Raw genomic sequence first — 27,543 nt, 5'->3', positions numbered from 1 at the left:
TGGACCTTGCGGGCAGAGATGTGAGCCTCAGTGAGGGCAGAGGAATGCAAGCAGCTGTGGAAATGCAGTGGTCATGGGCCAGGGTGGGCGCCAGCGACGTTGCTGGGGAGCCGAGCCTTGCAGACACCTTAGGGGAGAGGACATTTGCATGGCTTTTCTCTCCCTCTCCACCCATAATCCACAGAGGGGAGAGGTCACCTAATCCCAGCTCAGCCGAGGCTCCCTGTGATGCTCATTTGGTTTATTTCCCAATTATCCTACAAATGAAAGGATGAGCAGGAAGGGGATTTCTCGTCATTTGGGTTGCACGGTTCATGCTCTGTGCCTACAGCTTCACAAAGGCACCCCAATTTGTAAAGCACCTTGCATTTTCGTTAGTCACCAGTGAGGACAACCGGGAGAAATCGGACTGTGTTACTGACGTGCCCAACACGTCGGAGCAGGGAAACACAGGTCAGAACATTCACAATGAGAGCAAGGAAGGGTGAGGATGGCCCATGGGTTGGGATCTCCTGTCCTTGAAGGCTGGGAGAAAATGTCATCACTAGTAAGAAGAGACAGTGAACAGGAAGAGTCCTGAATGCAGCTGTTTAATGGCAGAGAAGTAATCTTAGTTGGCCCAGAGCGTTTTTCAGCGGCTTTAAGAAAGTGATACCTTTTGTTCTGTACAACCCAGGAAATTGGCAATAACACAGTGTCCTTGCACACTGCTAAAATATATTGATCCCGGGGCGCACTGAAATGTTTGAACAGGAGAGATTCATTGGCGACAGAGGATGTGATATATGTAAGGTCCCCGCACGAAATTGAAGTCAAAGAACTGGGAGTGGGAGAAATAATTCACCTGGGGCCCTCAGTCAGTGAGGAGCAAACAAGAGAGGAGGCAAGGCAGGTCTGCTCGGGGCTCCTGGTGTCTGCTGCAGGGCAGCTGGATGGGTAGGGGGAACGAAGGGTGGTCTAGGCATCAGCACAGGACCTCTTTTTGGCATGAGCAGGGTGAAAGGGAGGCTCTTGTAGCAACTCCTGCCCTGGTCTGCGGATGCCCTGAAGCACTCGTTGGACTCGGGTGCTTGGGAGGGATGTTGGCAGATGGACGCTAAGGACCAGACGGTGCTGAGCACTGCAAAACTGGAGTTCTTCAGAGGTAAATTATTGTGTCGTGCCAGAGGAGTTTGTGACAGCGGTTAAAGGCACAGGTGTTTTCACCCGATTTATACAGAGGACAAACTTGCATTTTTGGCAGACTGGACAAGCTTGGTATTCCTATACATCATTTAAAACTCAACACGCTGTCTGCATCTCGGCCAACGCCAGGAGGTTGGGGGCTGGGTGCAGCAGAGGGTCAGAGCATCCCAGGAAGGGAGAGAAGTGTCTCCTTTCTCCCTACCAGCTGGGGAAGGCCAAACATCTCTTGGTCTTCCCTGGTTGCCAAAGAGGATGCTGGCGTAGCTAAAGGCTTCCCAAAAGGGATGTTTGAGAAGGATGGTATAGGGTAGATAAGAAAAAATGCTTGCCCTCTCCCTAGCATTTCTGTGCAGTGGGAGTCTGGAAGGCTCCAAGTTTTGTCTGATTATTCATGTCAAAAATGTGCAACAAATACAGTAGCAGAGAAGGAAGATGGGTCTGTGCCTATATTAACAGCTAAGCACATCACAATTTCCTGTTTTCCTTTTTTTTTTTCCAAAGCATTTCCATGGAAATGCTCACTGGAATGTCATAGGGAGGAAGAAGTCCAAGCCCCTGAAGGACCAATAGAAGCTCCAGCAGGTACGATTAGCTCTTCCCAGCGCCAGGGGATGAAGTTGGCTCTCCATAGCACTGTGCAAACACGGGGAATTATGTATTTCCTTCTGGGTCTGTCTGCAGAGCAAGTCCATATGCTGTCCTTGCACCGATTGTGCCTTGGTGCAGCTCCTTAGAGAGCTTCCCCTCGGCCTCCCTGAAGGCTTTCAGCTCGGCCACATCCTCCTGCCTTCCCTGCCGGTGCAGCTCCCGTGCTCCCGTATTTCAGACCTGCTTTAGAGGCACGTGCTTTGGCTTCCCCTTCAATGCTCCCCAGAAAACCAGGCGGGGAATATCACCCTCCAGCGGGTTATTTTTCCAGGCGCTCAATGCAGGCGATGGCACTGGGTGCAGATGGTGGCACATTTTAGGGAACAGATGCAGGGCCCTCGTTGACTTTGAAGAGGTGGAGCGGTGCAGATACGTCTCTGTTGTGTAATTAATGGCCTTGGAAAAAAAAAAAAAGGAAAAAAAAAAAACAGCCTGTTGGCTAAGCCCGAATACCTCTGAGGGGTTCAGGAATCCCAGCTATGTATCTTTCAGGCGTTTCTTCCTCTGTTTTTTTTTTTTTTTTTTCCTTTGCATTGCTGCTGTGATTCGGTGCAGGTCTTTGTTTGCAGCTCTCATTGTCTTGGGGCAAAGCATGGGGTGGGAGCATCCCAGGGCCTGGGTTTCCCATTTCAGGGACCCCCATGTCCACTAGCCCCAGCTGGGGCCACCCCACCACTCCTTCAGGCCCAGGGGCTTTTTGGGTAGAGAAATAGGTTGGAGGGGCAGTGAAGACCCCAGAAGGATGTCCTTGGGGTCAGGCTCCCATGGGCAAGTGGCTGTGGATTCAGGGAGAAGGAGCAGCAAGGGGATCATATACGGTTCCCACACCCCAAGTGCAGCCTCCCTCTGCCACCACCATGGGCAAGTCGCTTCGCTTCCCAGCATTTTGCATCCCCATCCATCAGATGGGGGCGAGAATACCTCTGCTTCCCTTTCCCTCTCTCCGTCAGGGGCTGGGACTGCCCTTGCTGAAGCCCACAGCTGGCAGCAGTCGCATGGGAGTTTGCAATAAGGTCCCCATGGCCAGTGACATGGGGGCACCCTGCTCCTACCCCCTCCAGACCCCGTTGCCCACGCCCTGGGTGATGGACACCCTCACGGGGAGGCGAGAGGTGAGCGCTGAGCAGGGCAGGTGATTTGTTTTCCAGCTCAACCAAAACATTCTCCCATAATCCTAACCCAGGAGGGGAGGCAACAGCACTTGGCAAACAAATTTACGCTAAGTGCACTCGGCTGGAAATGTTTATACACTCCGCTGCTGAAAAATACACCCGGCGTGGCGATAGTGCGGCACGGCGCCGGCGGAGCAGGGGCGGCCGTGGTGGGGATGCTGCGATGAGCCAGGCCCCAGCCAGGGTGGGCTTGGGGCACGCAGAAAGGTGGCGGTGCTGGACGTCACCAGCACGGCCTGGCAGCCTCTGGATAGTGGGTTAAGGGACAGCGGTGTGCCCCTGAAGCTTGGAAGTGAGTGGGGATGGTCTGGGGAGAGCTGGGGGGAGCTTTGGGCACGTGGCAGCAGTTGGGACCACACGTCCCAAAAGCCTCACTGCTGTGGTCTGCTGGTGGCTATTTAACCTCCAAGGGCTTGTTTATAGATGGGGCTAGGATCTCCAAGGAGCATCATGGGGCAAATAGGTATGGTGTGATCCCGCAGGATGGGGGGAAGCTCTTTTGTGGTGCTGGTTGGGCTCCAGCAAGGAGGAAAGGTCTGTGGACAGAAAAGTGAGGGTTTTGTGGAGATGCCAGTGCTCCTGGAGCAGGAGACCTCACAGGGTGCTTACTCTCAGCTAATTGCTGATTACTAGGAGAGTAACCTCCCCCCCAAAACATACATATAGCTTTTACAAAGAGCACACAGTGGGCTTACATAGCACGTGCGTATGCACACATGTATTTTTGGGCTGAGGGGGTAGAGTGTGCTAGGCTAAGTAGGTAGAGCCAAATGGCAGGTGACTCAAATGCCACCCCTATTTCTGGTCCTGCTGTGGTGATGCCACTTGGGGTGACTCACTGGATCTCTCTGTCCCCATCTCTTCATCAGCTGGAGATAACTCCTACTGGGATATGTCGATCCTGGTGCGCTTCAGCATCTGGAAGATCCAAAGAGGAGCGATGCAAAGCACTTAGTGCTATGGTTTAGTGGAGGACTTGTTAAGTGTTAGGTCAGAGGTTGGACTAGGTGATCTTGGAGGTCTCTTCCAACCTAGATGATTCTGTGATTCCGTGATTCTGTGAAAGCACAGGCATGATCCCAAACACCTCCATACCTGCTGTGGGGCATGAGCCGGCTTCCCAGGAGAGGGCTGGGAAAGGTCTAAAGAAGTTTATGTTCCCTGGGTGTGTTTATGGAGGTGCAGGCTCTGGACAGGGTGGGCTTTACTTTCCTGCAGCATTGGAGGTGCCAACCCCATCCCCAGCAGCCAGAGCATGTGTGGCCGACACGTTCCCAGCCCTCCATGAAGGCAAAGGGTTAACGGAGCTCCCGAGGCAGGTGGGAGCGCGGGTCAGGCTGGGTGATATTGCAGACATGTTATTTGAAAAGCTAAGAAATTGTGGAATTCCTCACCTAATCCAACTTCCCCACAGTTTAAAGAAAGCTGCGGTGCGAGATATGGCTACATCCAAGGGAGACCCCCCACGAGCCTTTCCCCGCGTGAGCCCCATGTGTATATACACACCGTGAGCCACCTCCGGTCCCGCTGGGCTTCCAGCTGGGGCCAGTTTTCTCCTGGGAAAGCCCAGGAGATGCAGTGCCATGGGGAACCAAGCCCTCCTCTCCAGGGCACCAGCGCTGTGGCCGTAAAATGCACAGAGCCGCGTCCTGCCCAGCGGTCCGAAGAGCTGAGCAGCCATTGGTGGTGTGTTCAATCGAAGCCGGGTTTAGCTGGGAAAAAAAAAAAAAAAAAAAAAAAAAGTTAAGGTTTTAATCTGGAAATTTTTACAAATGGAAAAGAGGCAATGACTGAGAACACTTCCAGAAAAGCTTTTTTTTTTTTTTTTTTTTTTTTTCCATGACGTTTCCTATCAGTTCTTTGTAAAAACGTGTTGGATGAATCAGTTGGAAAAAGTGTTGCTTGCCAAAGGCAGGTGTTGGCAAAGAGGCTGGTCCTTTCCCAGGCACTGCTGCTGGGCTGCACTTTGTCCTCCCTTGACCGTGGTGTCCCTCACCTATCCTGAGCCATCCTGGGAGCCTCGGGGGGCACACAAAGATAAATGCGTTTGCTGCTGGGGGCCAGGCTGCCTGGTAGCTGAGGCTTGCTGGGGGGCATTGGGACCACGGTGTGCTCCTCCACCAGCCCCTGGATGTTCTCAGCTCCATGTAACGCAATCAGCAGCTCACTGTTACTGCCTTGTTAGAGGAATAAGCACAATAAAGGATGAGAAACTCAGTCGGTTTCCCCAATAGAGACGAAGAGATGAGCTCACTCTGGGAGTGGCTGGAGGGTTCCCAGGTATTTCGCACCCTACAGAGAGGTTGGCACACCTGAGGCAGGGAGCCCTCAGCCCATCCTCTTGCAGATGTGTCCCTCCAGGGCTGGGATGTGCCGCAGAGCTGCAGGATAGAGGCTGCAGGGCTAAATGTCACTTAACCCCACAAGAACCCCCCTTGATGCCTCAGCCTGCAAGAGCTGAAGGTGGTTCACCCATCTCGAGGAGGTTCATCCATCTCCAGGGGGTTCACCCACCCCTGTGACATTGTGTGCTGTGCTTGTCCCCACACCCTGCCTGGTCCCTCTGCCTTTGTTTGAGCTGAATGTGATGAGGGGTGTGCTGAAGGGTGTCCTTTTTGCACTGTTTATCCACCAGCTCTCAAGCTTTCCTTCCAGCCCTGCCTTCAGCCCCACCTGGCAGATGCCAAAACTGGGGTCAGGAGCCATACATGACCAGGATGGAGGAAGCAAGTCCTCAGACCTCTTGTGTTAGCCAGAAAATAATCACAACACTTACACAAACAAACATTTGGTGAGACAATACGAAAACCAATGGCAATAATGCCCCTGATTCCCACAGGCCCCAGCTTAGTGCATCCCTAGCTATGGGAGGTGGCTGTGGTGAGCACCGCGAATACCTGAACATGATCACAGAGATTAACCAGAGTAATTACAGGCATGGCAATTGCATCCCTGTTGCAAATCTTCCTCTCTCTTTATTTTTTCCAGGTGGGTTTCGTGCTGAGCCATCCAAGTCCATCAGGTAGATCTTCATGAAGGAGAAGATTTTTTAATTTTTTGGCTCAGAAATGAATTGCTTAGATTTTTTTTTCCTTTTGCATTAAAGGCAACCATTTCAAATATGTACAGATCACACGGGTGTTTTTTAGTCAAAACAAGCACAGTAACCACAAGAGGTGCCAGACCGGAACAACCTCTTCTGAACTAATCTAATCCAAAGGAAAGAAAGAAAGAAAGAAAGAAAAAAAAAAAGATGTTTTCCAGAGATAGACTGAATTCCATTGTCTCTACGTGTGATATAAGGAGAGAGAAAAATCTAGCAACAAATAGCAGGCATCCCCTAAAAGTCCCTTTTAGGGGAATTAACTTACAACCCTGAGTTTCATCATTAGAGGAAGATTTGCCTGAGTCACCAGGGTGTTTCAAGAGCTCCCATCCCAATTCCTGCTGAGCCCCCATCCCAGGTCCTGCCCCAAACCAGAGCCCTGCTGGGGAGGGCAGTATTCCCAGGGGGTCCCCTGCACACCTCAATGCCACTGGGGGCACAAACCCCGCTCTGGTATACGATGCCTGGTTTACAGCCACTTTCTCCCACCCGCCACCGCCCTCACCGTTTCCAGAGACCCACATGAAAGCAGCAACAGCACCGTCGGGGTGTACAAAGTAGGAGATGACTCACTTGAAGCCTTTGCTCCCACCCTCAGGATGCTCTTCCGTACCCAGATAGGGAGCGATCTCCTGGGGAAGGGGGGTGGAATATGTCAGATGGATTTTATTTTTATTTTTTTTTTCTCAAAAGCTTTCATTTAATCTAAACAACTGGCTTGGGATGTTGGTGCTCGGCTTTTAAATGAAGTAATTTTAAAACTAAAGTTTTCTGGGCGTGCTTCTGCCAGGTTCTGGTCTCAGGAGGGAAAACAGAGACAGGGGGAAACCTTGAGCATCAGTGATTGGTATGATGTGGATGAAGACACTGCAGCAGGGGAAGCAGTTTCCACCGAGTTAGAAGGGTTTAAGTGGTGGTTCCTGCCCTTAAGATACTGCAAAGCACAAGAGCATTTCTATTTCCCAAGTGCAGTGGGAGGACCGTGCAGGCTGCAGCATCCCTGCACCCCAAACCTGGCCATCCCTGGGAAGGGGGGCAGGAGGTGGGAATGCTGGACAAGAGAAAGCAAGTGTTGTCATCTCCATGCAAGAGAGAGCTTGAAGACACCTAAAAAGATACCTGCCTTTGGCTTTGTCACGAGCGCAGGCTGTGGGGAAGCAGCCTCCCAGCCGCAGCCTTGTTTTTCAGTAGGAGCTGCTACCCCCAAAACCACTTCCCCCATGCTGCTTCTGTGCTCTGCAACCACCCTGCTGCAGTTTGCGACTTTGCCGGGGCAGAAATCGAGGCGTGCAAGCCCAGATCATGGCAGAGAGGGGAAGGAGGGCTCTGCAAGGGAGGCACAGGAGCCAGAGCCAGAGCTGCTGCACTGAGAGTGCCCCCGCAGGACCTCTGTCGGTGCGTGGTGTGAGCCTGGTGTCCACATCTCCCCCAGGCTGCCCAAGGGAGAGAGAGGAGCCATCAGGCAAATGGTTTGCGAGACAGGTTTATTACACGGTGCAGGGAGGGGTGTCACCCCAGAGTGCCCACCGCCATGGAGGTGGAAGTCTTCTCCTGGACCTGCCCCAGTCATCGCACCTGGCCATCAGGTGTTCTTCAAACAGTTTGCAGAAGGTGTCAGCACATGCGGAGGTCAGTACAGGCTAAGACTGATGGAAACTTTAGAGGGCTGCTTGTATCCAAAATGGATTTGCTGGCAGCTTGGTTGCTGCTTCGGAGCCACCCATAACAAAAAGCCCAAATAAGTCCCTGCCTGATCCCTTTTGCACCAATTTCTTTTTTTCCCTGACTCTCTGAAAGCCTGCCAGGCTGCGGGTGAGACAGCCCCATGCTTTGGAGGAGTCACCCCCATCACAGGCAGGCTGCTGCTCCCCTCAGCTCTCGATGCAAGCAGTGCAAACCTTCTGTGTCGACAGCTGAACTGCCCCACTGGGTAGGTGCCTCTCACCCCATAGAAGCAATCCTGCCCAAGTGGGACTAAGCTCACCTTCCAGCTCCTGTAACACATTTGACCGCTGTGCACCACGAGGACCCTTCCCATGCTACCACCTCGGTTGTGACCAAGTCTCTCTGAACCTTTTTTTTTTGGATAAGTGCAGTGAGCTTCCTTGCTCCCCGGTAGAAAGGCAGGTTTCAGGCAGGTCAGGTCATTCCTGCTGTTCCTTTCTGCTCCTTCCCCGAGCTCCCTTTCATCCTTGATGTGCTTAGCGTTGAAAATGTGGCCCATTGTCTTTTATCAGGCTTTGCAACGGGTGTGTTAATCCACCCGGGGCTGTGCTCACTGTAACTGGAACAAACGTGGTGTCGGCAGGAAAATGCCCCACACACCTGGGGGAGAGATCCCCCGAATGCCCGGCGCTCCACTCTCCCCGCAGAGCCTCGCTCCACAGGCGGTTCCGTGACATTTATCTACTCCCCAGCAGGATCCCCTTGTGGGCTTGCCCTAACTCAATCCCACAGACACCTGGCTTTGTTACACAGCTCTCTAGCTCCTGGTTGGTGCAGAGACGAGTTTCCAAATTGCTCATTTGTGCTTGAGGAGCCTTTGTTTAAAAACCTGGGGGATCCACGTGGTTAGGAGAGGACCAAGCACGAGCCTTTGCCAATGTGCATTTGGGTAACTCATTATAATTCTATTATTGTACGTGAGCGGATAGGTCTCCCCACCACTGAGGCACTTCATGGAGAATAACTTAGACCCTTTTCCTAAAATGAGAGACTGTTACAGATCCAGCCAGCTCTTAAGTCTTTAAATTCACTCGAGTCAGACAAATTGGCCACGTGTTGCTCTGTTTGGCCTAAATTCAAATGAAGCTCTGCCTTAAGACACTGGTGGGCAGTTGTAAAAGCCCAAACACAGACCTAAATTAATGGGTAAGATTTCACCTGATGTCTTGGGGGATGCTCACCCATGTACCCGAGGTCTCTAGGGGGTTTTGTGGCAGATCCGTACCCCAACCTCCCACAGCTGAGCATCACCAGCCCAGACCCAGGGACAACCTTTGTTTCAGCTCCTATTGCTTAGGTCTGAGGTTTATGTATTTTCCTGGTGCTTTCCAAGCTGACACAGTCTGAAACTCTGAGCGCTCCCTCTGCTGGCTAAAATATCATTTCATAATCACTTACTAGGGCTCATTCACACTGGAAAGACATGGGAAGAGAGCAAACCCTCCCCAGGGCAGGTGCATCTTGGGGGACACGCTGCAGCGGGGATACCAGTGCCACTGTCCCTGATGGTGGGGCAGGACAGCACCAACAAAGGGTCCAACCTAGACCCGGCCTGAACCAAAGCTTCCTGACATGATTTCCAAATGCAAAGTGTATAACCCCAAATATCTGCACAATGGAGAACCAAAACAGCACGTTGCATTGCAGGATGGGTGCTGGTGGTCACCTGCCCTTCTTCGCCCTTTCAAGGTCCCAGGATTCGGGCACCTTGTGAGCAGTAGTACGGTGTGGGGAGATGACCCAGCTTTGTTTGACATGTTAGTATTCATATTCAAGATATATATCTATGCTCTGGAAGTCCTTCAGTGCCAGGGTGCGGTGGAAACACCCAGGGTTTTATTTGGGGCTGCTGTTATTGTGGATCTAAGCCTAGGTATGCCCAAAAGGGGATGACTGGCTCAGAACCGCATGCCTATCCAGCCCAAAACATTCCATAGATATGTGTAGCATCCAAGGAAATACCAGGCAGGAAAAATTTCCCCAGAGCATATGATTTCTTGCGCTGCAGGGTGGCAAGTGAGCCAGCAGTTAGGGTGCTGGAAGTGCACACTGGAAAATGTGCTGCAGGGAGCACCTTGGCGTCAGGGCCATCCTCGCTTGGTGTTTCACCAAAATATGGGTTTATGCTGGAGCAGAGCTGATGGATTTTGCTTATAAACCTGAATTTCCTCTCTAGTAGAGAAAAAAACACCTTTACATAGAGACCAGAGCAAGAGCAGCAGCAACCCAACTCATCAGGGCTCAAGGTGCCTGCAAGGGCTGGTAGTCCACAGTGCCATCAGCCGTGCAATGTCAGGGCCAGCATCCCCACCAGGAGCAGCCTATGGGGCAATGGCCTTGATGCAACTTCTTGCTCCAACGTCACATACTGAGCCCCAGCAGGTTTTTCTCCAACACCTTGCATCGTCTGTATTCTTTCACCCCATAATTTGTGGGTGTCCCTGGTGCCCATGGCTGCTTGCCGTGTCCCAGGCAGGGATGCGGGCTCCGGATGCAGGCTGCCCTGTGCTCCATCCCCTGGCAGCCTCGGGGACTGCAGGAGGAGGGAAAACCATGGCAGGGATCCTGCTTTAACAGATTCCCAGCATTTTTGTGGTGCCCTATTTTGGTGACAAAGCCACGGGTAATTGCTGCGCTCTGGACAGATATGTGAAACCTCAGGATCTTTTCCAGGTCGTGAGGACTGTGAAGTCCAAGAGGACAGATGAATTCCTCGGGAAAGGCTCCAGAGACCAAAGCCACTTTAGGGAGAAATTGGGATGCAAATAGCCTTTTTGGAGATGAAGAAGGTGCAGTGATGCAAGGTTAGCCAGGGCCAATGTAAATGGCTTGAAAGTCGCTCCCAGCCCTCCGTTCTTAAATGGGATGCACAGCCAGAGCAATGACCCTGAGCATCTCTGCACAGGGTGAGGATTAAGGGGAAGCATCTCAAGAATGATATCTGGGGTCTGCAGTTAAAAGCATGAGGGAAAATCGGGCATGACATCAGCACTCAGTGTCACTTGGTGTCCCCCGGGTGAGGTCATGGATCTCAACAAAGCAGAGGAGATGCTGGAGAAGCGTTTCCCACTTGTTTTTCATTTTTCTTTTTGGGACTGAAATTTGTTATTTCAAGGCAAAGCGTCAGCATTTGGAAAGGCATGGCCACTCTTAGCTTGCAGATATTTTAAAAGTGACCAAAAAAAGCAATTTGACTGCAGTTTTCACAACACAGGTGGTTTTATTAGAAGTGGGTCAACCCTTGAGCTGCTTCACTGTGATTTAACTCACCACTGAAATCAGCAGAAGCCCAAGAGCCAAGAGATCATTTATCAGAGATAATTTTTAAAAATCTCACCCAACAATCAATGCCAAATAGGAAAAGCTGGAAGGTTGGGTGTGCAAATCCTGCCCGCAGGCACATCTGCAGCCTCCAAAGCAGATGAGCTTTCTGATTAGTGGAAAAAAGGGTAAAAAGGGTAGACATTTTTCCATTGAAACTTCCACAGAATGGTTTATCGTCAACATGGGGCGGGTGGTGTCATTTATATTTGATTTTCCGTTTTCTGATTAGAAAAGAGGAAGCCGTGCTGTTTTCCGACAAAAAGTTACATTTCAGAAGTTGGCAGTTCTGTAAAATAGCCTCCCCCACAAAAAAAATCCACCATTAAAAGGCCAAACGACAACAACCTGGAAATCAAAAGCCAAATTTGTTTCCGTTACCCATTTTCTTCCAAAATGGGAAAACATTTCATGGGAAGTTTTAGTGAGAGCAACCAGGCACATCCTGGAAATCCTGGCATTTGCCACGCATAAAAATAAGTTAAATAAAGTCATATTTTGGCCTGTTTTTTCAGGCAAAGAAAGGAGCTCAAGGGAGCCCTGTCCACCTCGCTGAAGCTGGCTAGGGATGGAGGGAAAGGATTAAGGCCCAGATCATTTCCTTGTGCGCTCCTATGGTCTTGCTTAGCTTCCCGTTATTGTCCCAGGTCTGCTCCCGCCTGTGCTGCCCAAGGGGTTTGGGGGGGGATGTGGGACCCAGCCTGGCATCGAGCTCGGAAAATACTGGCCGCCTTCCTTAGGAATCATTCACCCAGAGACAATGAGCTGGCAGCGGCTTTCCAGATCAATTTATAGCTGACCTAAAGCTTTCTTCCTGCGGGGGGTGAAAGGAGAAGGAGAGGTGCTTTTCTTTGGCCAGAATGGGTGTCTTTGGTGAGGTCAAGCTAAATCAGAGTGTATTTAGGTATAATCTAGCTATTTCTTATACTAAACGAATTTGTGAGTTTGCAGGGTGATAGAGAGTGTTCTTCTATCCCGGAAAAGGAAATAATACAGCCAGATTAGCTCCGGGAAAGTGGCAGCCTTGCCTTCCTCTCCAGATAAGCCGGAGCAGCGCAGCCCAGCCTGCCACCCGAAGAGTGCTGCCAGCCACCCGGGCACTGCCCCCGGCCACCATGCACCCACGCTCAGCCCGGATCCGTTCCCATTTCCAAGGGAATTGCTCCCATTTCCTTGAAACCAGAGCCCACGTCAGGAAGGGTTCAGGAAAAAGGGGCAACTCTGGGCCTTTCTTTTCTGGGCAGCGTTAACAACACCGCAGCCCAAAGAATTTGTCTTGCAATCCCCTCTGCGGCTCAGCTTTCAATTCTCTATTCAACCAGCATGAATGAAGCGAAGCCTTTATTTGCATTCTCTTCAAATTGCCCTCCACCACTAGCATGAGACCTCTGGAAGTTTGTTGCAAGGAGCAGAGGAGCCAAGATATTTTAGCCGGGCATGATGCCCCACCACTAACGCAAAATAAAAAAATAAAAAAATAAATCACTTCAAAGCAACTGCTGAGTCAGAATAAACGGGGCTTGGATGTGTTCGCTTCCCAAAGATCACAATGCAAAGCCCCGGCGGGAGGAGCAGGGAGGGAGGTCAATGGAAGCGGCATTCCCTGTCCCTGAGTCACTTCTCCTTCAGGAATTCAGATCTGGCATCTCCCCAGCACGTCTGTGAGCAGGGAATTGCCTCCTTCCTAGCAGAGAGGGGCGTTATAAAGAAATCCTGCAGCGAGGGGCACCCCACGCTGTTGCCCATCCTCAGTTTTGGGGGTGAAGGGCTCTCGGCAGCCCAAGCCAGCCAGCAGCATCATGTTTTCAAGCTGTGTGCTCTGGTGCAGAACCTAGGGTTGCCTTCAGGCTTCCTTCCCTGGTGTGGCAGAAAAAAAAAAGGGAAAAAACACCTTTGTTCTCCTTTGGCCTTCACCTCACTGCCACTCTTAAAAAGCAAAGAGCAGGCCCTGTCCAAGCCCTTTATGTTATTTTCAGTTTTGGAAAGCAAGCTGTGCTCAGAAAGATTTTTTATTTGTGATCTTCTCTGGTTTTTAAATTCGTGCAGTATTTTCTCCTGCACCTCCCACCATACATCACACACAGGACAGCTCTTGCTTTGGGGATGAAGGGAGCGAAAGACCTGCTGTCTCCTCCTCCCAGGATGCACAAAGGTTGGGGAACAGTGGGGAATGGCCACTGGCTGCCATCACAGGGGGATCACCAGGTGGGCACTCAGTGTGTCCAAACCCAATCCCACCCAACATCCGAACCCGCTGAGAAAACATCAGGCAGCATCTTTCAGCTGGTCCTGCCTCATCTTCATATTTCGAAACAATTCCCACTCTGCATTTGCTCAAACCTCCTGCAGTTTTTCAGTGGAAGGAGAAGAGTCCACCCCGGGGTAGCCCAGAGCCTGGTGGTTTAGTGCATGGTCTTGGGCAATCAGGAACAGAGGATGAAATCCCCACAGTGATGCCAGCAGAGCAAGCACCTGCATCTCCCACGGTCCGGCTTGGTGCCCAAACCACCCTTCCTCCCGTCTAATCCAGCCTTGCTAAAACTGGTCCAGTCCTGCGGGAAGTGCTGATGTTGATGAATCAACATTTTCCAGCAAAAAACGTGGCATTTGCAGTTTCCCAACCAGCCCTAATTGAGAGCATTCAGAAAAAAAGCAAACAAACAAGCAAGAAAACCAAACAATGGCAGAGGGCAGGGAACGAGACGGGCATCTCCGACCAGCTGTCCTCGATGGGGCATCGCTCCTGGGGCCCCCACGGCAGCATCCAAAGCTCGTCCTTTTGCAATTTCTTTCTAGGGGAAGATATTTTTGACTTAGCAGAACCATTTGGCAAAAAGGGTGCTTAGAATTTCCTGTGCCTGTTTGTTGTTTTTTTTTTTAAGTGTGCAGGGCATAGGCTCATGCCATGGTCAGGGTCCCCACTACCTATTTTAGATGTGTCTCAATTTATCAGCAGTTTGTAGAGACAAATATTTCACTACAGTGGATAAGTTGTGGTGATTCTTGGCAGGTTTTCTGTCTGTCTGTAGCCAGCATAGGTTTCTGAGCTTCCAAGCACTGTGTCTGCAGGCAGTTGGAGGCCCCAGGCTCTGGGGTCTGAGCCTCTTGCATAGACAGCTACCATCTGAAATGCAAAGTGTTGGTAGAAAGGAAGGCTCTCTTTTTGTCTTGTCCAGCCAAGTATTTGTGCTAGCAAGTCCCAGCCTTATTGTAGAAGAGCCTCTCTGCTTACCCATCTTCTACAGACCCTGGCTGCTGAGTCCAAGGTCTTGGTCCTAGGTGATGCAGGACAAGTCCAGGTGACTCCACCAAGCCTTGGGTTTTCAGCTGTGGTGGGGAGCAATGCCTCATGAGGAAGACCTTAGATCTGCTTCTCTTGGATGTGCTTTTCCCCCATACCATGCAAGTGGACCCAGCCACAGCTCCTCTTCCCTGCCTCTGGGCTCAAGGTGACTTCTCCCTGGGATGGATGTGCAAAAATTTGGGATTGTGGGTGCAAAAACAGGAGAGAAAGGCACTGGCCCAGCAGCATGTGTTAGCATCTCAATAATACTGCTGCTCTGACTGCCTGGAGGTGCTTTGGTTCTGGCAAATTTCAGGGCTGCTGCAAATATCTTATTAAATGAGAAATGAAAATCATGGTGTGAAGCGATTATTGGCAGCAAGGGAAAGCAGAAGGCAGTCAGGAAGGGCAAGCATCTGGTCCAGGACTGGTACACTCAAAGCACAGCCCTGAGCATCAATAGTGATGGATGCTGCACTGGCGGCAGACAGCTCAGGGAAACTCTTCTTGGCTAAAATCTGTTTTCTGCGACTGATTTGTCAAATACTTGTGAATAACAAGCACATCCCACAGTAAAAACTCCTCCTGGGCCTCTGACAAACAGCATGGAGAACGGGACACACTTTCTAAATTGGTTGTGGCACTCGGCCATGATTTTTCTGGGTACAGTTAATAGGTGACTTAATTCTTTACTTAATCGGGACTGTTTCCGTTACACAGCTGAGGAAGTTCAGTCTCCCGGCTGCCTCTCTATATTTGGACTGCAAACTGCAGGAAGCTGACCAGTGTGATGTTTCCACGCATATTACCCAGTAATGTTTCCCTAGAAAGAAAAGTCTTATTCAAGGCTTTCTGCCCCTTCCTCTTTGTCTGCCCAGGCACCGAGGGTGGGGATGCTCTGTGTACCCCCCTTGGATGCATAACCACTTTGCCTCCCTCACAGCCCCTTCATTTGAATGGCAGAAGCTGAGTGTTAAGTGATAGGTGGCTCTGGGACCTTTTAAAACTGCCTTTTCCAAGCACAGACCACCAACCCTGAAAGTAAATGGTTCGGCCCCTCCCCAGGACATGGACACATGAACCACTGACACAGTAATCATGGACACACAAACCATGGGCACACCAACTATGGACACACCAACTATGGACACACCAACCATGGACACATAGCGCAGCCCATGAACACACAAACTGACACAACAGATCCACAAGGTTTATTCAGTTGCTTTGAAGGTGCAATAGTGTAAGTGCGTGTCTCTGCCAGCCTCTCAGCTAGTTGCAGTAGTTTTCCAGTTGGTAGAGGGAGCATGGGTTTTCACAGCATTGCTCAACAATGCCTCGCTTGACTTTCTGGTATTCCTCATGTTGGAACGGCAGCTCTCCCACCTCGCCATGCAGGGGACCACTCACTGGCAGGGGAGAAAAAGATAAGCCACACATCATTCACCATACGTCAGCCCTGGCTGTTGAGCCCTGTGGAGACCCCTTTTTCAGACACCAGACCTGTAAATGGAGAGCTGGCTGGGAAGTGGGGAGGCAGTTGCAAGTTTTTCCCCAAGCTGATGTGCTCAGAGCACCTTCAGGCTCTGAGTTTCCTCTCCTAAAGTAATCCCATGGTGCACAAAAGGAACCAAACGGAGTGGGTATTGGCGCTGTGACAGACCCAGGGGTACAGGGACTTTACTGAGGCAAGCACGTGGAGAGGAGGAAAAATCCTGCACCCTCTCTGGGGTGAGCAGCTAGTAAGTAAGCTGATGGTTGGTCTACTCCAAGTCACGAGCTTGAAAACCTGTGGGCGGAGCTGTCCAGAAGTCCAGTGAAAATACAGAAAATGGCAAATAAAACAGTGATTTTTCCTCTAGGAAGAAAAGAGCCCCTAACAGCCAGAAGAAAGTGCCTGGAAAGCGAGACTAAGATGTGGTTTCTAGGGCAGCATGAAAGTATAGCTCGAGACGCAAAATCCCCAAGCCCCCAAAGCGTGATACAATGAATGAGGCACAAGAGTAACAAGAAATCATTATGCTAGCTTGCTAAAGGGAAAACTTAGAAAAGATTTAGCCCAGCATTAAGTAGAAGAGGAAATAGCTAGTCAATGTTTTGTGATTTATCTGTCTTCATCCTTCAAGCCAGCTGCAAGCAGACTGTAAACACAACCAGCTCATGTGACAAAGAGGTGGTGGCTCAGGCAAGAGTCGTAGAAAAAGAGGTAGGAAGTCCTCAGATACTTTCAGACAGGTTGGACGTGATGAAATTCTCCATACAATATTTAGGGAATTGGCTAACAAATCTTCTGACCCACTCATAATGGTCTTCAGTACCCATCTCCTCACACTACAGCTGTAGGATGATAGGTCCTGGCCTCTTCTAGGTACCAACATCATGTTCAGGGGCAGCTCTCCAGAGTGCCTCATCCCACCTGCTTGAGACCTTGCACATCTTGCCATTGCGCTTAACTGAATAAACCCAGGCTGTGTTGCTCTGTGCCTTCTGATTTCCATCTTCTGAAAGCAGCCTTTACAAAAGCTGGCTGGGTATGGGACAGGGCTGGTGGTGGCAGGTAGGTGCAGCAGGTGGTGGTGATCTCCTCTGCCCTGGGAGAAGCAGCTGTACTTCCCAGCCATGAGAAGGGCCATGCTCCCTGTGCAGTGCTCCCACTCCCAGCTCCCACCTCTGAAGCCCCACACCTGCACCTCTCAGCGGCCACAACACTGGGGAGAGGCAGCACTTCCAGCAGGTCCCTGCATGGCACACTGCTCCCCACACCATTCCTCAGTGTCATCTCAGGAAAGGGATTAGCAACAGACAGAGAGCAGAGGAGTTGTGTTTTTCAGTGCTCTGCCTCTGTTTTGCAATCTGTTTCCAATTTTGCAGTTTAGCTGCTGATAGGAGTCATTTGCTCTCTGCTTGCAGCTCCTCTGACGCTCAGGCTGGATCACAAGTGAACATGAGAAGCACAGGACAGGCTGTTTCCCTGAAGCAAAAAGTTCAGACATAGTGTTTGAGACAAGTTTAGTAGTTTGCAGAGCTCGTTGAAGGCTGGTAGCTTCCAGAGCCAGATCAGAAACGTCTTCCTGGGTAGGAATGAGACCAGCTCGTCTGGGGGCAGGGCAGGTAGCAGGGAGCTGAGTAGCTCTGAGCTGATAAAAGTGTTTCCTGTGTTACCGATTTACAGAACAACTGCTCTGCTGAAACAAAAGGCAAAGCAAGGAAACCAACCTACCACATTTCTGTGGGGGCTGCAGAATGTCAGTTTTTTGCCTTCTTAATCTGCTGTACAAAATAAGGTAAAGATGGACACTGGCTCCATCACAACCTGCTCTGGCTAATCCATTTACCACCGTGAAATACGAAACAATATAAAGCTGTGGGGGGGCTGCAAGCCTGTTGAAGGGCAAGATTAGTACTCAAAATTACCTTGGAAACTATAGAAACCCTCTGAAAAGAAGGGATACTGCTCAGCAAGAAATGGGGAAGATGCTAGAGGAAGGCAGGAAGGCTGCGTTGCACACCCAGGATGAGGAGTAGGCCGTGGTGGACCACCAGGCAGTGGTCCTTCAGGGACTGAAGATACATCTGACTGGTGGCCAAGGGGGACAATGGTCTCTATCAATCAACAGCACACTGCTGCTTTGGAAAAGACAACCCCTGTGTAAGAATGTGGTGTGGAAAACATGCAATATCGTTCTGCCCGCTTGCTCACTCTGCTTGGCGCTGACCAGGCCTCTCCTGGGGTCCTGTGTGCTTCTCCAGACATCACCATTAAGTAAGGTTATGGACCAAATGCAGAACAATTTGCGTGACAGAGTTCTAGTATATATGCCCTGGGAAGGCAGTCTGGGGGTGTCAAAGGGTTTTGGCTCAGAGCAGGTTAAAACTAGACATGGAAATAGTCTTTAAATAGTTTGAAAAGCACCCATAAGTGAGTAGACTCTTCCCTTTGTCTGCTATGGAGAAGACAAGAAATAATAGACAGCAAGATACATTCAGGTTAGATATTAGGAAGCAATATTCAAGAAGAAAATCAGTTAAGCACGGGAATGGGCAGTTTCAGAAGACAGAAGGTTTTTATGACAATACTTGACAAGAGCGGGTCAGGAATAGGATGGAGACAAGTGCCCCATCTTGGTGCAGAAGGAGGAACCTTGGGTTCCTTCTGCCTTTATTTTCCACGGTCACTCCCAGGCCAGCGTAACACCCCACACGGGTTGGGATGTTGCTGTTCTCAGCCTCTCTCTTCCAAAAGAGAAGCAGAAAAGTTCGAGCTTTGACTGACAATTCCTTCTGCCTCATAAATCCTCTTCCCCTGCCTGCCCTGCCACCTGCCTTTTTAACCCGAAGATATTTTCATTGGCAATACGATGCTGCTGGTACATCAAAGGTATTCCTGGCATTCCCCATCAAGGACATTCCTGGTGTCACCATCAAAGATAGGTGGCTGCCTTTTGCATCACATAGCATACGGACACAGTCATGGTCAACCTGACTTACCTAGAGGCTGCTCAATGTCCCGTCGGGTTTTGGGGGAGTAGAAGAAACCCCGCTCTCCACACACCAGGTAGAGAGCCTCAACCAAGTGGGAGCCACAGAGGTGCTGGTTGGCAGCCGCGTGGCTGATCCCAGGGCCAGAAAGAGCGAGAAGGGCCAGGAGAGGCAGCGACCGGATCCAGAGAGCCATGGTGAGGAGAATGAGGCCTAGGGGTAAGAAGCAGAGCAGACGCAGGGTGGGCTACAAGGGAGAAATAAGTTGCCATCAACCATCTTATGCCCTTTAGCTCCTTTGGACCTCGTAAAGAGGGAAAGAGAGCTTTATGCATCAGGCTCAGAAAGTCAGAGTAAATGCTGATTACAACCAGAAGTCCATCTCCATCCACCTGCTCTCATCATTCCTGGCCTCCCTGCTGTCTCCTCCTAAACTGCCAAACTAGACCCCAACACCTATATATGGAGTGGCCTTTCATAACACAGCCTTTGTGGGCATTTAAATGTGTAGGGTTAAAATACGTGGGCTTTTTCTAGCCAGTGCCTGTGTACACAGGCTCTGAGGCTGCAGTGCAAGCACCGATCTTGGACAGAAGAGCTCTGGAAAAACAGAGCTCAGCCCAGAGTAGGGGCATTTATTTTGGAAGAATCATCTTGCCGAGCCCTGTGGTGCACCTGCCCAGGAGAGCAGAGATCAGCAGACACCTTCAGAGGAGAAACCCATTCTGCCAAGTCAGAAAGGGCTGTTCTTTATGCTGTCCCAAAAACAACACAACATGCTCAAAGATCTGAGGAGACCTCATTTTCCTGGACTAGCAAGCCAGCACTTGTCACCAGCTGCTACATCCACTAAAGAAAACAGCTGCACACCCAGCTAGAAGCTAGACGGGAGGCAATCGGACTTACCTAAAGAAGAGGCAGCAAGCGATAGAGAGAAGTTTGCTCCTGGAGATGAAGACCTTTTGGTGGTAATTTCCCCATTCTTTCCCATATTTATATGCTTTACATTAGCCCAAGTGACACAGGGGCTAGTGCAAGCCCCACCTTCTCAGTGACGCTCCCACCAAAATGTTTGCTGCTTGTGCACATTAATTTCCATCAATATGGCATCAACAGGCCTTGAGGTAAGTTAAGACAGAAGCAACAGTTTGCAGTTTCCATCTCATTTCAGCTGACCTGTTTTTGTTTCCCTGAAGCTCTGTGGTGAGCCATCAGCGACCCTTTTAGCGGGAGATAATGGCGCTATTACAGCTGCAATGATTACTAATGACACTAATGCTGGCAATAGGCACTGCTGGCATTGGGGTGGCCAACAGCTGTTTCTGAAATGTAAAATTAAAGGCAAACAGGTTAATATGTTTGATTAATATCCCCTTGGAAAGTATGCAGCGATGGGACCGAGTTGTTGGTGTGACCACGCTGCAGTCAGGTGCCGGAGGAAGGAAAACACATTATTGCACGAAGGCTATCTGAGGTTCATGTTGAGAGACACGTGTCCTCCGCTTGGGCCGGGGGAGGAACAACGCCTGCTTTTCACAGGAGATGGCAGATATTTGTTTTAGCTCAGGTGGGGGGCCCAAATCAGACCTCTTGAATTGTTGTGCTCCATGGTTGAGGGCAGCCAGAGCAGCCACCATGTTTAGTGTGAGCATTGCAGTGTGCCCCTGTTTTCTCATGTTTGTGCAAGTCAAAGCTGGCTCATCTGAGCTGGGCCTGTGATACTGATATATTTTCTGAGTGCACTTGCTGTGGTGGGCTATTGAAATTCAATATCCTGTAGGGGAAATTGGAGGTGGTTAACAGAAACCGGGAGATAGCTGGTCATCTCCACTCTGTCTGGTCCTTCTCAGGGAGACAAATTCTTATGGCCATGACCTCATAAATTCTCTGTCACTTCACTTTTCCTTCAGAAATTAAGTTACAAAAATACATTACATGGTCAGAACTCATCATTGAGAGGGAGAGCTTGGAAAAATGACTTGCATGTTAACCAGCGCAGGGGTGTCTCCTAATAGTAGACCGAAGAAGGGCTCCAGTGGAGTGAAGCCACTGGTTAGTCACGTCTCCAGTCCTGAAGGATGTGATTCCCAAATTCCAGAGGTGGGTTGTGGGAAGGGACCACTCTTTTTCTCTGCATTTCTGGTGATGGTGTGGTGAGTATGAAGAAAACAACAAAGCAGATCTGACTGTTACAGTACTCAGGTAGTGCCCACCGATCTAGCGGAGAGCCTGACACAGTTGAGATGTGTGATCCTTCATGATTCCAGTGTGTCCCAGCTCAGACACCATCTGCCTGAACTCTGTTGCCTGCTTAATTTAGAATACTCCCGATCCTCTGCACACAGTATAATTCAGAAGGAATTTCACCCAAATCAGCGGATAGCATGAGATTTGAACCAGACCCTCAATTTCTTGTGTTGCCAAAGCGATTCCTCCCAATGACTTCCACCTGCATGTAGGAAGTGGACCCCTGTCATGGCTTTGAGAGTGAAGTATCATATGTTTGCTAAAACGACTGTGACTGCAAAAAGGCTGGTGAAAAGTGTTAAATCTCCGGCGAGCACACATAAAGGGGACTCATTTGCTCAAATGGATGCGAGACAAGGTTATCGGTTACATCCCCTGCCATGTGGGTCTTTCATCCTCATGCTAATAAATCCAAGTTGTGATGCTCAACTACAGTTAATAGCATCTCTGCATGATGTGTAACACTATCTCTGTCTCCCTTCCCCTCAAAAAAAGATATTTGATGTACTTGAATGACCTAGTGCTCTATCCCTGAAGACGGTCTCGGGTTTCAGGGAGACAGGAGTACTCAGACCTTCTCTCTACTAGGAAAAGATGAAGAATTAGTGGCTCCATAGGATAAAACCTGACATTTTATCACCTTGCCTCCAGAGCACTGAGCCCCCACCCAGCATCACACTAAGGGGCAATTTGCAAAGTTACCCAATGAATCCCCTTAGCGGTCATTTTTCTGTGTTCACAACATGCTGCGAGGCCCATTTCTGAAGACACCTCAGCCCAATGGCTGCCTTGGAAAGGCTCTGGAGCAAGGGGTTCCCCAGGTTAATCACACATTGAGATTTGTCATTTAGGGTTTTCTTTCTTGCGCTTTTGAATGCTACCTGAGCTCATCCTAACTTGTATTTATTTTATTGATGGTGGGAGTTTGTAAGAAGGCTCCTTTATCCACTATCTTCTGCCTTGTAGGTAGCTTCCCTGTTGGGCTTCCCTGGGGCAGGGCTTACCTTGTTGACGTTAAAAAAAAAAAAAAAAAAAAAAGTCTCTTTTGTGCTGGGAGGGCCAAATTATTAGTCTGTTGCTTTTATTACACTTGGCCAACCAAATCCTGAAGGCAGCTTCGAAAAGCTCAGCCCAATTCTACAACATGCTGAAACAGGTGAAGGGCTGCTGATGCCTGAGTGTTCAGAAACCCCTCTTGGCTTGCTATGGTGTGGGTGCAAAATTAAGCTAGAAGATTTATTGGAAGGAAAAAAGATATTGCATTGGCTCAGACTTCAACTTTTCTGCAGAAATTTCCTAGTAGGATTTTTTTTCCCTTCTAAAATATGATAACTTTGATTATTTATTGGAAAGCTTTTTTTTTTTTTTTTAATACCATAAATGGGCCTTTGGAATATGAAAAATGTTAGCAGTGATATAAACAGATATGAAATAGATATAAACTGTGGAAAGTTTTGTCTTAGGGTGGGAAAATCCCGTGTCAGCAGCCAATTGAGGGGGGCAAGAGGATCCCATTTCTCGATGGAAAATCTTTTTCTACAGCAAAATCTCAACGCACTCCTCCCAGACTGGACTTCCCCATGATTTCCACATGGTAAAGCAGAGATGGGACAAATATCCATCTGGCTGGATGACCTCCACTCAGCCCCAGCTCCTTAGCTCCACACTGGGCTAACTTGGCTGAAGGGTGGAAGCCTCTAGGTAGAAGTGGGTTGCTTCTGGCTCCTACCCTTCGTGCTAAACCACCGCTGGACGTGACTTGAAGCCACCTCCCTTGCTCACATCCCCCCAACCCCAGGCAGTTGCATCAGTGGGAACCAGGTTTAGGCAATCCCTGGTGTCATGTAATCAAGTTTTACAGTCTGCTGCCAGCACAATAAAATCTTTACTACTGTAGATGTCTCGCATTTTCGAACCCTGTCCTGCAGAAATAACAAGCCCATTATGGGGGAACTAGTTAACGATTACAAGTTTGTGCAAGCTTTACTGAAAGCAAAGGTCAGCTTTGGAGGTGGACAGGTGCTCAGCAAGGAGCTGGGGTCCCCAAAACACTGGCCACCACTCCTGGGTGGCTTTGCCTTGTCCCTGTTGGTGGCTCCTTTGCAGTCCCCATCTGTAAGGTGAAGGAAAAGGAGGTGAAGGGCAGGGAGAGGAACCTGGCACCAAGGAGGGTGCTTAATTATGTGAATGCTTGCAACCAAATCCTACGATGCCTGCAGAGATACGTGGTGGCCCCATCATGCAGGTGGGGCAGCCGCTGTGGGCTCGGGGGAAGAAGAGGCTGCTATAGCAAAGGGTGAGGCTTATCTGGAGCCACACAATGAGAGATGCCCTTGCTTCAAAGAAACATTGTGCAAGCGGACAAGTGGGCTGCTCACTGGGATAAAAGTAATCCCAGCTCCTTCTATAAACTAATCTGGACAGCCATAATGGTGCAGGGCTCACGAGCTGTCCCCATCTCCCCTCCGGCCATGGGGCCCAAGGGAGATGCTCCTACCAGACTGCAGGTTTCACAATTTTCCAGGTTCTTCCAGGCCAGGGACGTTATCTCACAGCTTAGAGCACAAAGGGTTGATTCACGAAATGGAGGGTGTAACCCAAAGCCTAGTGTAACCAACCAGGCTTTTCCCATTGGCGTCCATCATCTTTGGGTTAACCTTTAACAGCCAAGGGGCTGCAGAAGAACTCAGAGAGGGTTGTGAGTACATCCTCACCTTTGGAGATGCATCTTGCTGGTAGAAGATGCTCCAGGGAGCCGCTCTGAAGCACCAGCAGCTTTCATTAGGAGACAGGAGTTTCCCATCTGTGATGCGGTTTTGAAGTCAGCTTCCTATAACTCAACCCTTCTGCCCACCCCACTATGCACCTCTCAGCAGTGAAACCCTGACTTTAGGCCAGCCTGGGACCCCCACCCAGGCAAAATGGTTTGGCTGCACCTCGCCAAGCCCCCTTGGCCTCTGCAAACCCAAACCTCACACAAGCACAGCCATCTGAGCAAAGCAGACTGAATTTAATGACCTTTAGTGTAAAGCTCTCAGAATCTTCCCAATCCATCTTGGGAAGGTTATATATAGAGATCAAAAACACAGGTACGCTCCTTTTAACCCTGTTAAAATATTACCGGACACAGACTTTTTGAGAAGGTAGAGGTGGAAATAGTTCCTAAGAGCTGCTAATAGTTCCTAGACACAGCTATTAGCAGAACAAATTGGTTTGTTTATCAATGAGGATGAGATGAAATCTGTGGCTATTAATGGCCCAAAAGTAATCCTTCGTGTAGATAGAGAAACATTAGAAGAGGTGATGACACCCTGCTAGAGGACAAGTAATGAAGAGCAAAAGCAGCAAATAAATTCCACAGAGCTGAGAAGGGCTGGATAAACAGCCTGATCAGCACCAATCCAAAAATACACATTTTCAGCACCATTACCACATCTGTCCTTCTTCGTGGATCAGAGTTGGGGAAGTCTGTGAGAGCAACCAAAAAGGATTTTGACTTGGTCCTCAGGAGATGACCATGAGAGGGGCCATGGAGTGCATCAGGGAGTTTTCTCCAGTGTCCACAGCTGTAGGCAGCAAAGTCTCGTGGTGCTACTGCCAGGGCATGCACAACAGACAGCAATAGGCAACACTTGGAAAGCAAAGACATGGACAACCTGGAGAAGCCTTTGATAAAACAGAGAAGGAGGAAAGCTGGTCCTCAGCCACCTTGCTGGAAAGCATGGGCAGGCCACCAGAGAGCAGCAGACATGGCAGAGAGTGACGGATGCTATAACCAGCCAACGCAGCAAGGTGGTAAAAGAGGAAAGAAAAAAAAATGAAGGGATGGTTTTGGATTTGTCCCCTGCTGTAAAGTGGTCCCACAGATTGAAAATAAAGTACCATGTCAGGTACGTCTGTGTTTTCTGCCACTGCTCATTTCTGCAGCTGTGAGTGCACCACGGACATCTGCCATAGCGTCCCTCATGATAAAATCGAGGTCTGTAAGTGATACTGTAAGAGGACATTTAGGGACAGTGTGCTCATTCTCGCACAGCATTTTCTGCTGGGTTTCAGTAGGAAGCTTTGAAACCCCATTTTCTGGAACAAACTTCCTCCTTTCCCCTCACTCCCGCTTTGGGGCTCCCAGCTCTGATGCTATTAATTATCCCCAGCTAAGTGGATCATTTGGAGCACTTAAAGCTACTTTCAGGATTTGGAGGCACACCGGTAACCGGTCCGCGGGTTTGCCTAGGGGTTCCTAGACAAGGAGGTGTAAATCCTACTGATAAGGCTTGTTAGTGTTATGGGGCTGGGGAAGGGGAGGGTTGGAGACAGGCACATGGATCGCCGGGGCTGGGAGGGGTGAGCGGCCCCCTCCTCCTGTGGGGAGCCCCGCGGGCAGCCAGGGTCACGCTGATTTACGGCAGCAGAGGAACCGGGGCCGTTAATTCAAAGATGCCGCTTATCGGTGTTTGGAAAGCAAGCTCCGATCTGTTCGTTAGCGATTTGGCCTTTGCTGTAAATAGAGGGGCCCCTGTGCTTTGCTCTGACATTTTTGTCCTTATTATCTTGTCTCGGCCTCAGAGGGAGGTGGGAGAGTTATTTAAGGCTGACCTTAGTGGAAGGAAAATGAACAACTCCCTCTCCCCACCCTGTTTTTCTCTCTAAAGTCCCGAGTAACAACTGTTGCACTGAGCTATCTGTGTGAGATACTTAATCCTTCACCGTCCCTACAAATATTTTGTAGATCAATTCACCCTGCTGTGCCCAGAGAGCTGACAGAGAAAATAATCACAAAGACACCCAGTAGAACTAATGCCAGGAGTGAAAAATGGATTTTGCTTCATTATCTGTCAGGAAAATCAATGAGAATGGACCGTGACTGCGTCAGGGGCAGGAGCTCACCTCTAAGCATGTCCAGTCTTGCATCCCCATGGCTGACATCGAACTCACACCTGTGTTTTAAATGAGCTCCAGAACCAGTTGCTCTGTCCTAAGAGCATCACCTGTAGGAGCGTGTGATAGAGCAGGGGGATGTATTGTGGATATGGGGTCTGTGTGCTTGAAATTTAGACTTCAGAATTTAGCTTTGTAAGGCTCTCCGTTCAGTGAGATTCAGTCCAAAATATCTCCCAGTCAGTTTTCAAGATATTTCTGATCCTTTCTGATTTTGGCCATGCCATTTCTGATTTTGGCCATGCTGTGAAAGTGTCAAAAGGTTGGCTTTCCTCGAGAAAACTGCATTCCTCCCCCCCCCTCCCGAAAAAAGAAAGAAAAAAGAAATAAATATAATTAACAAGTGTACAAAAAATTAAAATGAATTCTTTACAGTGGAAAGTGCAGTACCTTGTCCAATCTCTGGGGAAAAATAATTGATTTGAGCTGTATTAGGAATACAAATGACAGCTCAGGTCAGCCACAGTCTTATCCAAATCAATTCCCATCTCCGGGGAATGGGGACGTGTGCATACCTGCCACTATAGGAACTGTAAATAATTGAGTTCTTCAGAGCAGTAGCATCACGGCACAAGAAGAAGGATTGGGTCCTGAGAGGGCGGATAGAGGTTCAAGCCCCAGATCTGCCACTTAGACGCTTCTTCCCAAAGCTGTTTAGGCATGTAATTACTTTTCAGGCTCTGTGCCTGGTCTGAGTCTCTCTGATTCTCTGCCTCCTTTTATCTGTCAGCCTCTTACAGGGACAAGAGCACTCCTCTACCTCCCAGGCGTGTAATGAAGATGAATTCATTACAGCTGTAACACTTTAATGAGCGCTATGAAGATACAGGGCATCCTCACAAGTCCTAAATGAGGGAACTCCCCCTCAGACGGTGCTGGGGTGCCTGGATGCATGGTCCAGACCCATGTCAGCAGTGCATTAATCCACCTCTATCACCTATTCTGGAAGGGATTTAACAGAAAAAGAGCCTGGCTTTCCTGTAAAAGCCAAGCTGGTAGCACTGTATGGAATTTGTTTCCTTAAACATAGGGATTACTCTGGAGTAGGAAATATTTATGTGGCCTTGGGCATCTCCTGTGGACTCCAGGGGCCATTCTGGTCCTTGGGTGCCCTGTGTCCCATCCACTACTCCCATGTGGATGCAGCAAAAAGTCATCTAAAATAGTTCCCATGCTTAAGCAAGCAGGATCCATCCATAATGGCTTTTAGGAAGGTGTTCAGTATATTTAGGACCAAGGTTGCCTAGCCCGGTCACTTGCAATCCAGACTCTGTTTTATGCCTGGGGAAAACATGAGGATCCCTGCTACCAGAGGGTAAATCAGTTATGTATTTTGTGATCACAGTGGATTATCTTCAGTTTTACCCAGTTCTTTTCCTTGAGCAACTTTTTGCAGTGAGGCACATAAAGCAGTAGTTGCCCATAACTCTGCATCTCCC

General features: G+C 49.6%; 1 protein-coding gene across 1 annotated transcript; it reads right to left on the bottom strand.

Annotated features, from left to right (window-relative positions):
* Nucleotides 1–15,555: 15,555 nt before the first annotated feature.
* On the bottom strand, nt 15,556–19,115 carry INS (insulin). The gene is made up of 2 exons (XM_013191620.3): nt 18,929–19,115; nt 15,556–15,849 (listed from the first exon to the last, which is right to left on the bottom strand). The coding sequence occupies exons 1-2, from the start codon at nt 19,113–19,115 to the stop codon at nt 15,713–15,715; spliced, it is 324 nt and encodes a 107-aa protein (XP_013047074.1). The 3' UTR covers nt 15,556–15,712.
* Between the last annotated feature and the right edge of the window lie 8,428 nt (nt 19,116–27,543).

This window comes from Anser cygnoides, chromosome 5 (genome assembly GCF_040182565.1).
Source record: "Anser cygnoides isolate HZ-2024a breed goose chromosome 5, Taihu_goose_T2T_genome, whole genome shotgun sequence".
Lineage (NCBI taxonomy): Eukaryota > Metazoa > Chordata > Aves > Anseriformes > Anatidae > Anser > Anser cygnoides.
The sequence above is the reverse complement of the archived record's forward strand: the minus strand, read 5'-3'. Positions and strand labels throughout refer to the sequence as shown.

What these genes read in the sequence shown, in the direction of transcription:
- INS (XM_013191620.3), bottom strand. Translation starts at nt 19,115, where the DNA reads ATGGCTCTCTGGATCCGGTCGCTGCCTCTCCTGGCCCTTCTCGCTCTT. An exon ending in GGACATTGAGCAGCCTCTAG is followed by an intron (nt 15,850 to 18,928) that starts GTAAGTCAGGTT and finishes CTCCCCTGCCAG; the next exon opens with TGAGTGGTCCCCTGCATGGC.